Source organism: Schistocerca serialis, chromosome 1 (assembly GCF_023864345.2).
Source record: "Schistocerca serialis cubense isolate TAMUIC-IGC-003099 chromosome 1, iqSchSeri2.2, whole genome shotgun sequence".
In the NCBI taxonomy this organism is placed as follows: domain Eukaryota; kingdom Metazoa; phylum Arthropoda; class Insecta; order Orthoptera; family Acrididae; genus Schistocerca; species Schistocerca serialis.
In genome coordinates, this window is record NC_064638.1 from 424,937,294 (window position 1) to 424,949,534 (window position 12,241).

The window sequence follows — 12,241 nt, forward strand, 5'->3', positions numbered from 1 at the left end:
CTTGCTATTTGATATTTGTACAGTTGCTTCACTTTTCTCCAAATGTCTCTCTAATTCTCCTATGAGCAACATCTATCTTTTCATAGCTCTGCATGCTTTTACAGCTTTTCATTTGTCCTCTAGCCTTTGCTGATTTTGTATTTTGCACTTTCTGCCATTCTAATTTTTTAAACACATGTATTTCCTTTCTCCTACTTCGTTCTTATAATTTTTCCTCCTCCTTGATCTCCTTTGTTATCCAGAGGCTTCTACTGGGCTTTGGGTCTGTGCTTACAGGTTACCCTGCTGCCTTACTACACCATCTCACAAGTCCACTCACCCATTTTCTGTCTTATTCCTTTCCTCTCTTTCAGTTCGTAACAGCCTAATGCTTTCTTTGGTACACTCTTTATCTTATGATTCTGTCGCCCCACACTGGTCTTACCACCTTAATTTCTTAGTTTTCTGTAATTTTTTCAGTTTTAATATGCGGTTCCTAAGCAAGAAATTATGGTTAGAATCTATACCTGAGCTTGAAAATGTTTGCAGTTTATCAAGTAGTTAAACAAGGCAAATTAAGGGGAAAAAGAATGACAAGTGTGGAACACCAACACGTACATCACCATACAAGAGAGAATGACGGCAAGTTGAGTTGCAAATATGAATATACAAAACTGAATCACAAGCAAAGTGCAATTATGGCTAACAGAGCAGACTGAATCATTGGAAAGCATTCTGAATACCTGAAAATATGTATGTTCACCAAATAAAATGAATTCATTTGATATTTGGTCATTAACACAATGACTACTTGTTTCATTATGCACAATTCTTGAACTAAAAAAATTATTTTCGTTTTGTATGAGCAATTTCAAATTTCTTTTATAACAGTCTTACTTACCACAACAAGATGACCACTTTTTCCTTTGCTGATTGCTGGTGTAGGGCCTGTTGTAATATCAATAACACCTTGCTTGCCACCAATCAGGTTGTGTGATATCCTTTTTAAAAAAATTAAAAAAAATATGAAATTGTGGTGGAGGCACAAATATTTTTTAAAAACTGACACTAAGGAAAGCATAATTCATTTTATTGTAACACAGTAAATGCAATGCAAGCAAATCAGTGTGGAAGCTGAATTATATAAGTGAATTTTGTGTATTTAGAGCACACACACAAATTGTTTCCAAATACTGGCCACGCTGAACACCCAGGACAATTATCAGCTTTTAAGGAAAAGAGAACCACCTTCAAGCAGAACAAATATCTTGCTTTGTTGGAATTAAACTACATAGTTCAGTCATTTTTTATCACTTCCAAATCCTTAGTTAGGCTTAGATTAATTTATTATTTCTTTTCCTTCTATGCCTGGTCAGCCACCTTAAAATGTGTGGCAGAGAGTAGTCTGCCTTTCACTGCAGTATTCCTGTTCCTTCTACAGATTTTGCATGGGAAGAACGAATGTCAGTAAGCATCATAAATAATTTACGTAAGTTTACAATTATGGTCACCTGTTCCAGATATATGCTCAGATATACCAGTACACTGAAGAGCCAAAGAAACTGATACATCTGCCTAATATTGTGTAGGGCCCCATAAGCACACACAACTGCCACAACTCACATGGCATGGACTCAACTAATGTCTGAAGTAATGCTGGAGGGAATTTACACCATGAATACTGCAGGGCTGTCCATACATCCATAAGAGTGCTTCTAAACAGCACCTCGCAAGGCATTGCAGATATGCTCATTAATGTTCATGTCTGGGGAGTTTGGTGGCCACTGGAAGTGTTTGAACTCGGAAGAGATTGTCCTGCTGGAATTGTCCAAGTCCACTCAAATGCACAATGGACATGAATGGATGCAGGTGATCTCACAAGGTGCTTAGATACATGTCAACTGTTGGAGCTGTATCTAGACATATCAGAGGTCCCATATCACCTAAACTGCACATGCCCCATGCCATTACAGATCCTCCACCAGCTTGAACAGTCCCCTGCTGGGTCCATGGATTCATGAGGTTGACTCCATACCTTTACATGTCCATCCTCTTGATACAATTTGAAATGAAGCTTGTCCAGCTAGGCAACATGTTTCCAGTCATCAACAGTCCAATGTTTGTGTTGATGGGCCCAGGCAAGGCATAAAGCTTTGTGTCATGCAGTCATCAAGGGTACATGAGTGGGCCTTTGACTCCGAAAGCCCATATCGATGATGTTTCATTGAACGGTTTGCATGCTGACACTTGCTGATGGCCCAGATATCCACAGCAATTTGTGGAAGGCTGCACTTCTATCATATTGAATGATTCTCTTCAGTCGTCTTTGGTCCTGTTCTTGCAGGATCTTTTTCTGGCCACAGTGATGTTGTAGATTAGATGTTTTACTGGATTCTTGATATTTCTGGTACAATCATGAAATGGTTTTATGGTAAAATCCCCACTTCATCACTATCTCAGATATACTGTGTCACTCCATTCTTGCACTGACTATAACACCACATTCAAACTCACATAAATCTTGATAAACTGCCATTGTAGCAGTAGTAACTGATCTAACAACTGTACCAGACACTTGTTGTCTTATATAGGTGTTGCCGACCACAGTGCTGTATTCTGCCCGTTTACATCTCTGTATTTGGATACGCATGCCTGTACAACTTTCTTTGGCACTTCAGCTCTTGTTGGAAAATCCTCTCTCAGAATTTGAGCAATATGCTTCTCTAGTAGTATCTCCATGACAGACTCAAAACTCTGCATTGAATCTTCTTCGGTTGCCATATTAATTGTCTCTTATAAGGATACTAAATTGATGAGCATAACTCAAGAACTGGTTGAACAACTATTTTGTAATGGACAAATGAATTACATTTCCTTAATATCAATTCAATAAAACTATCTGGTATTTGCTTTTGTACAACTAATATTTAGTTCTTTGTCCTGAACTCAATATTACACAACTAGTTATGTTTAGTTTATGTTGAGTTCAGCAAATCGTGCAAGATATCTTGTTCATCTGCAGGTTTTCCTGTCATCACTGCAATCTAGTAGCACTGATTTTTCATATTTAAAAATCTGATTTATCCATGAACAACCCAATGAATCTTTTGACACTGCCAACAAATAACATACATGCAGTAGAGCTTTCACTTATACAATGTTGCTTCAGGTTATCTCAGTTTCTTTTTGGGATTTTTTAACTCTTATCATCAACATTATGAAAAGCATAAGTTGCTACTCACTGTAAAGATGACATGTTGAGTTGCGGACAGATACAATAAAAAGACTGTTACACACCGACTTTTCAGCCAAAACCTGCTTCAGGAAGGAAAACACTGTATTGGCTGCTTTGGCCAGAACACATTGTGTTGTGCTGTGCGAAGGTATCAATCCGAAGTGGTGTGGGGAATGGGGAGAGAGAGCAGGATATAGGTGTGTGTGTGTGGGGGGGGGGGGGGGGGGGGGAGGGGAAGTAGTCAGCACTGCCCCTGATGGAGCATGCAGGAACTAGGTGGCAAGACAAGGCTGCCAGAAGCAGCATCAGAAGGCAGTTCGGGAGGCGTAGGAAGCGGAAAAGGGGAGGAGCAGAAAAGGGGAAAATACTGGTGCATGTGTTGGCAGAAAGCAGCACACAATGAGAGTGAGGAGACATGAATTGAAAGGAAGTCATAGGACAGAGCAGATGGCAAATGTTGGGTGGAAGATGTGGGAATGTTAGGGTACCTTAGGTAAGGATAAATCCTCTCTGTGCAGTTCAGTAATACCGCTGGTGGAGGGGAGGATCCAGGTGGCTGGCTTGTGGAGCATCCATTGAAATCAAGCATGTTATGCCACAAGGCAATCACTTTGCTCTTGGCGACAATTTAGCGGTGCCCGTTCATCATGGTTGACAGCTGGTTGATAGTTATACCAACACATAAAGCTGTGCAGTAATTGCTGCAGAATTGGTATATGACATGGCTGCTTTCATAGGTGCCCTGGTGTCTGGGTGAAGAGCTGGGTGGGTGGACTGGGCAGGTCTTACATCTCGGTTTTCCACAGGGATATGTTGCCTGTGGTAAGGGGTGAAGGTTGGGAGTGGCATAGCGATGTACTAGGATGTTTTTGAGGTTGGGTGAACAACGGACCACTTAAAGGGGGAGTTGGGTAGGACATTCCTCATTTCAGAGCTTGATTATAGATAATCAAAGCATTGTTGAAGAATATGGTTCAGTTGTTCCAGTCTGGGGTGGTACTGGGGGCACTCCTTTGGTTCCTGGAGTTGGTGAGAGGATTGGAGATATATGGGAATGTTGTTGTGGTGGTCTTCAGTCCAGAGACTGGTTTGATGCAGCTCTCCATGCTATCCTATCCTGCGCAAGCTGCTTCACCTCAAAGTACCTACTGCAACCTACATCCTTCTGAATCTGCTTAGTGTATTCATCTCTTGGTCTCCCTCTCTGATTTTTACCCTCCACGCTGCCCTCCAATACTAAATTGGTGATCACTTGATGACTCAGAACATGTCCTACCAACCAATCCCCTCTTCTAGTCAATTTGTGCCACAAATTCTTCTTCTCCCCAATTCTAAAAATGCAGTACCTCCTCATTAGTTACAAGATCCATCCATCTAATCTTCAGCATTCTTCTGTAGCACCACATTTCGAAAGCCTCTATTCTCTTCTCGTTGAAACTATTTATAGTCCATGTTTCACCTCCAACATGGCTGCACTCCATACAAACACTTTCAGAAAAGACTTCCTTACAGTTAAATCTGTACTCGATGTTAACAAAATTCTCTTCTTCAGAAATGCTTTCCTTGCCATTGCCACTTTACATTTTATATCTTCTCTCCTTCAACCATCATCAGTTATTTTGCTCCCCAAATAGCAAAATGCATCTACTACTTTAAGACTCTCATTTCCTAATCTAATTCCGTCAGTATCACCTGATTTGACTACATTCCATTATCCTTGTTTTGCTTTTGTTGATGTTCATCTTATATCCCCCTTTCAAGACACTGTCCATTCTGCTCAGCTGCTCTTCCAGGTCCCTTGCTGTCTCTAACAGAATTATAATGTCATGGACAAACCTCAAGGTTTCTGTTTCTTCCTCGTGGATTTTAATTCCTACTCCAAAATTTTCTTTTGTTTCCTTTACTGCTTGCTCAATATACAGATTTAATAAGATCAAGGACAGGCTACAACCCTGTCTCATTCCCTTCCTGACCACTGCTTCCCTTTCATGCCCCTTGACTCTTATAAATACCATCTGGTTCTGCACAAATTGTAAATAGCCTGTGTTTCTTCACAATTTGAAAGAGGGATTCCAGTCAACATTGTCAAAAGCTTTCTCTAAGTCTACAAATGCTAGAAACATAGGTTTGCCTTTCCTTGATCTATCTTCTAAGGTTAGTCAAAGGGTCAGTATTGCATCCCACGTTCCAACATTTCTATGGAATCCAAACTGGTCTTCCCCAAGGTCAGCTTCTACCAGTTTTTCCATTTGTCTGTAAAGAATTTGTGTCAGTATTTTGCAGCCATGACTAATTAAACTGATAGTTCAGTAATTTTCACACCTGTCAACACCTGTTTCCTTTGGGATTGGAATTATTCTATTCTTCTTGAAGTCTGAAGGTATTTTGCCTGTCTCATACATCTCGCTCACTAGATGGTAGAGTTTTGTCACGGCTGGCTCCCCCAAGGCTATCAGTAGTTCTAGTGGAATGTTGTCTACTCCTGGGGCCTTGTTTTGATTCAAGTCTTTCAGTGCTCTGTCAAACTCATCACGAAGTATATCTCCCATTTCATCTTCATCTACATCCTCTTCCATTTCCATAATATTGCCCTCCAGTACATCACCCTTCTGTAGACCCTCTATGTACTCCTTCCACCTTTCTGCTTTCCCTTCTTTGCTCAGAACTGGTTCTCCATCCAAGCTCTTGACATTCATACAAGTGGTTCTCTGTTCTCCAAAGGTCTCTTTAAATTTCCTGTAGGCAGTATCTATCTTACCCTAGTGATATATTGCTCTACATCCATAAATTTGTCCTCTAGACATCTATGCATAGCCATTTTGCACTTCCTGTCAATCTCATTTCTGAGACGTTTGTATTCCTTTTTGTCTGCTTCATTTACTGCATTTTTATATTTTCTCCTTCCATAAATTGGAATATGGCACAGGAAATCTGTCTGTAAACTAGGTCTAGGAGATAATGCCTGTCTGTGAAGACCTTTGTGAGATGTCCAGTTTTCTGGGCAAGATACGTACTGCTGGAGATTGGTGGGTTTAATTTTTCAGAGGTATGGATGGAGCCATCAGAGTGGAGGCCCACATCCCTTGAAGGTGGCACACTGGGTTGAGGAGGACATGTGAAACAGATAGGAGAGAAGGTGTTGAGGTTTTGAAGACATGATGGTAGGGTATCTTGGCCTTGAGTTCAGATCATGACAATCTCGTCAGTTAACCTGAAACAGACCAAGTGTTTGGGGTTTTGGGAGGCTAGACAGCTTTCCTTTAGATGTCCCATAAACAGGGTGGCATAAAAAGGTGCCATGAAGGTGCCCATGGCTGTGCTGTGGATTTGTTTTTATACCTCCCCTTCAAACCAGAAGTAATTGTATGTCAGGATAAAGCTAGTACTGTGAATGAGGTAGAGGTTTTGGAGTCTGTAGGACGTTTGGGGAGGTAGTGTTCAGTAACGACAGGACCATGGGCAAAATGGCTCTAAGCACTATGAGACTTAACATCTGAGGACTTAGAACTACTTAAACCTAACTAACCTAAGGACATCGCACACATCCATGCCCAAGGCAGGATTTGAGCCTGCGGCCGTAACAGCAGCGTGGTTCCGGACTGAAGCGCCTAGAACCGCTCGGCCACAGTGGCCGAAGACCATGCGCATGAGGAGGATTCAGTGTATAGGGAAGTGATGTCAACAGTGACAAGTAGCAATTCAGGAGGTAAAAGGGTGGGGATAGTGGAGAGTCGGAGAAGGAAGTGGTTGGTATCTTTGGTGTGGGAGATTATATTTTTGGGCAACTAGTTGGAGGTGTTGGTCAATGAGGCTGTAATTCTTTCAGTGGGAATATAATGATTATTTTCAATGGAGTTGGGGTGGAGGGTGGGGGCATCCAGCATTGTTGGGTTTGTAGATTTTGGGAAGCATGTAGAAGGTGGGTGTGCAGTATGTCGTAGGAGTGAGAAGGGAAATTGATTCAGGGGAGACATTCTGGGAAGGGCCTATGGCTTTAAGCAGAGATTGGAAGCTATGTTGGATTTCAGGAATTGGATCACTTTGACACAGTTTCTAGGTGGAGGAGGCCTTCCACCAAGTAGTCACTGCGATTCGTAATGACAGTGCTGGAACCTTTGTCTCCAGTTAGGATAATTTGGTCAGAATCCATTTTGATGCCGTGTACAACAGTCCTTTCTTCTGCTAAAAGGCTGGTTTTTTAAGGAGGGGTTCTGGTGAAGGATGGTGAGACCATGTTGGCAGTAAATAATTCCTGAAAGGTGACCTGGAGGTTATTAGGTTGGAGGGGGGAGTAACGTGGTTAGATGGTGGTACCATGTGGGAGACACAGGATTCAATATTGGGATTAGGTTGGCTTTAGTTGGAGTGATTGGTGGAGAAGAAGTGTTTCCATTGCAGGGATTTGGAGAAGGAAAGTAAGTCTTTGACAAGCCCAACATAGCTAAATTTCTGTGGGGAAAGGTTAACCGTGTTCTGAGATAGTTTTGGCTCTGGATTTAGTGAAGTGTTGGCAGGGAGTTCTGGTAGATGTGCTATGCCAAAAAGGTCGGCTAGGTTGGGTCTGGCTACTATTAAGGGTTGAAGAGGAGGAATATTGTATAATAGGGGCTGGACAGTGGTACTCCAATGCACAGTGAGATGTCAGCAGGCTGGATAATTTACAGAGATGGTGTTTGGAATACAAAAGATTCAATTTAAGAAATGTGATGGTTGACTCCTTCACTTATAAACTATGTCAATGTGATCCCATTCCAGAAGTCCACCATAAACTCAAATCCCTGCTTAAAGCCTTAGGACCTTCCCAGAACCTCTTGCCTGATTCCATTTCCTTCCTCATCCCTATGATACCTTGCACACCCACCTTCCACATCCTCCTTACAATCCAAAAACCCAACTATGCTGGATGCCCCCGATTGAAAATAGTTATTGTGCTCCCACTGAAAGAATTTCAGCCCTCACTGATGAACTCCCCCAACCAATTGCCCGAAATACAGCTCCCCCGCTCTGCCCCACAAATACGCTAAAGATACGAACCACCTCCTTCATTGAGTCTCCACCATCCCCACCATTTTATCTCCTGGATTCCTACTCATCGCTGTTGATGCCTCTTCCCTACACACCAACATGCCTCATGCTCATTGTCTTGCTGCTAATGAACACTACCTCTCCCAATGTCCTTATGACTCCAGACCCACAACTCATACACTTTACCAGCTTTATCCTTACACATAACTACCTCTCCTTTGAAAGAAGGGTATAAAAACAAGTCTTTGGTGCAGCTCTGGGCACCCACATAGCACTCTTCTATGCCAATCTGTTTATGGGCCATCTAGAGAAACCTTCTTACCTCCCAAAACCCCAAACCCTTGGTCTATTTCAGGTTCACTGATGATACCTTTGTGATCTGGACTCTGCGCCAAGACAACCTATCCTCATTCCTTCATAACCCCAAAACCTTCTCTCCCATCAGCTTCACTTGTCCCCATACACCCCTCAAGCCTCCCCTCATCCTTGAGAATGAGTTGCAAAAGAGCACCTTCTGCATAATCCAATACCACGCCTGACTATAACAATATAACCATATCCTTCCATATGGCTTTCATTATCTATAATCATGCCTGAAATGAAGGACACCTTACCCAAGATCCTTCCCATCTCTCCCTTAAGTGGTGTTCCATTGCCCACCCAACGTCCACAACATCCTAGTCCATCCCTATTCCAATTGCCACAGGCATCATATCCCTGTAGAAGACCCAGATGCAAGATCTGTTCAATCCACCCACCCAACAGTTCCCATCCCAGTCTTGCCACAGGCTTATCCTACCCTATCAGACACCAGACCACTTATGAAGGTAACCTTGTTATATACCACTCATGCTGCAATCCCTGTGCAACTCTGCATACTGGTACAACTACCAACCAGCTGTCACCTAGGATGACTGGACACTGTCACGACTGTGGCCAAGGGCAAAGTGGAGCACTCTGTGGCACAAAATGCAGCTGAATGTAACAGGCTTGATTTAATTGGCTGCTCCACAACCCGGGACATCTGGATTCTCTCCTCCACCACCAGCATTTCTTAGCTGCATGGATGGGATTTATTCTTAGCCTCCCCCCCCCCCCCCCCTCCCAGGCAGCACTGATTACTCACTGCCCATCTGTATCCTGCTATACCTCCCCCTTCCTTATCCCACTCTGGATTGGTGCTGCTTACGATTGCCATGACACAGTGGATTCTCACCAAAGATGTGACATTCTGGACGGAGATGTGATCATGAGTGTGTGAGGTGTGCTTGCTTGTGTGAATGTGTGTGTGTGTTTCTGTTTTTCTTCCTGAAGAAAGTTTTGGCTGAAAGTCTTTTTGGTTGTGTCTGCCTACAACTCAACATGTCATCTTTACAGTGAGTAGCAATCTATCCTTTTCATAATTTTGTTAAATTCTAAGGCAGGAACATAAATACATTGGACTGTTGATGACTGGAAACCTGTTGCCTGGTCAGATGAGCCTCATTTCAGAATGTATTGAGCGGATGGACCTGTACAAGTATGGAGACAGCCTCATGCATCCATAGACCCAGCATGTCAGCAGGGGGCTGTTCGAGCTGGTGGAGGCTCTGTAATGACTTGGGGCATGTGCAGTTGGAGTGATATGGGACCTCTGATACGTCTAGATACAATTTTGACAGTTGACACATACATAAGCATCGTGTCTGATCACCTGCATCCATTCATGTCCATTGTGCATTGGACAATTCCAGCACGCGACACCCCTCACGTCCATGCGACACCCCCTCAAGTCCGGAACTGCTACAGAGTGGCTCCAGGAATACTTTTCTGAGTTTAAACACTTCTACTGGCCACCTAACTCCCAAGACATGAACACTATTGAGCACATTTGGGATGCCTGCAATGTGATGTTCAGAAGAGATCTCCACCACCTCATACTCTCATGAATTTATGGACAGCCCTGCAGGATTCATGGTGTCAGTTCCCTCCAGCACTACTTCAGAAATTCGTTGAGTCCACACGTCATGTTGTGGCACTTCTGCATGCTCGCAGAGGTCCTACATGATATTAGGCAGCTGTACGAGTTTCTTTGGCTCTTCAGTGAACTTTCAAATTTATCAAAATATTTTACTGAACTGGAAGACATTACTCACAAAGATGTCAATGTGTGAGTCTGGTAACAATGTGAAATTCACATTTCAGAATTACAAGCTAGTAAAAATGGTTTCATCAAGAGTCTAATGATGATAAATATGCTGCAGAGGAGCTGGCTTCATCAACAGAGCATTTGGAAGTATTTGAAACTGCCTTTGTATTTGTGGAGCAGCCTGTGTCTCTAGAGCCCCAGCCCCATTCAATGAAAGAAAAATGGAACAGTAAGTTCTTTAATGCCCAATAATTGTCTTTCTTGACTCACCAAAAGTTTTTCAACTTCTGTTTATAATGCCATATGTACCAATTGCCCACAATCATTACCAATACATGTATAAACACATACATATTAATTATTTCACACGATTAAGTTTTCATGTTTCAAATACAAAGTTCCACCGAGATGCATTTTATATTTTATTTATTTATTATTTATGTTGGTTGGGCCCTAGCTTAATTAGATAATTGAGGTTCTACTGCATATGGTGACCAATAACAAATCCATAGTTCTTCCTTGCAATACATGTGACTACATATTTATTTGAGAATATCTTCCCCTTGACAATGGTATAATAAATTCAATTTGCTTGGAGGTCTTAAGTCTCTCAACCTTAATTTTTATCCATTAGTAGCCTTGCGACAGGAACTTTGTTCCAAGCAATGTGACTTATCACTGTGCCTGGCAGAAACTGCATTACACTCGTTTCTTATCAAAAATTTGAAAATGTCAAACAGTTTAAGCTTATTGTAATTAATTTTAAGTCTTGAAGTAAAAAGTATGGTACCACCTGTATCACAACTGCAAGCCAAAGAAAATAACAAAGAAGTTGCGTGGAAGTGCAAGGTTGAAGGTCAAGAGACTGCATATGCATTTAGGAGAGCAATGTTATTGACACATGAATCATCAAAACATGCCAGAAAAATTGACAGCAAGTAAAGGTCAAAAAATTATTTTAAGAAACTATATGAACAGCTTCTAGTAAATTGTCACGTTCACTGAATCGGGCTACAAGCAGTTCGTCGATTGTGACCGAACATGATCAAAGATGTAAACTGTTCATTTAGGTTACAAACAACTGAAATGTGATTCACATATTGCAGTTAAATCAAAAATTTGTTTTTTTAATTATGTCACACGTACATTTAATTTGTAATAAATAATACGTATTCTTCAAGTGCCTGGTAATTTCAGGAATACTTTCAGATAACCAAGTATCTACTTTATGGTATGCTCTCAAATGTTTGCATGATTTCAACAACTGAATGACCATCCACACTGTACACTTTCGTAAATTTCAGCTATTACCAGTTTGTCCAGTTTTATACTGCCTCACCTAAGGAAATGTGTGTAATTACTTTTCTCAGCTGCCTCTTACAAACAGGTCAGACTTTTGCAGTAACACTATGAACCAAAATCTGCCTGTTGTTTCTTCCATAGCTGAACTTACCGTAAACATCAAACAACAAAAAGTGCAGGATGAATAACAATACAGGGAGGGAAGATTGCTACTTGCATATAGAGAAGGTGTCGAGTTGCAGAAAGGCACAACAAAAAAGAATGCTAGAAATAGTAATGGAGATAGTAGCAAGTTTTTGCTGTGTTGATGACAGAGTGTTCTATTTCTGAGGCAGGATTTTATCCGTAAGCTTAATATTTCTAAATATTATTTTTTGTTGTGCTTGCCAGGGATGCTTAGTGCCTTCTCTACAAGGTGAGCAGCATTCTATTTTTACTGTGAACATATTTCATCTACATCTACACTCCACAAGGTACTTTATGGTGTATGTGGCAGAGGGTACTTGTGTACCAAGAATGATAGTTGCCAGACCTCTGTGTGTGATCAAATCTCTCTAATTTTTACCGTCATG

The 12,241-nt window shown here is 41.6% G+C and overlaps 1 protein-coding gene across 2 annotated transcripts in view; it reads right to left on the reverse strand.

Moving 5' to 3' along the window:
* The window catches only part of LOC126472242 (unconventional myosin IC), a 418,925-nt gene that overhangs the window by 4,878 nt on the left and 401,806 nt on the right, over positions 1-12,241 (reverse strand). For both annotated transcript variants that reach the window (XM_050099923.1, XM_050099922.1), the window contains one exon: positions 881-980. In XM_050099923.1, coding sequence (XP_049955880.1) covers positions 881-980 — 100 coding nt within the window. The remainder of the gene's footprint in view (positions 1-880; positions 981-12,241) is intronic.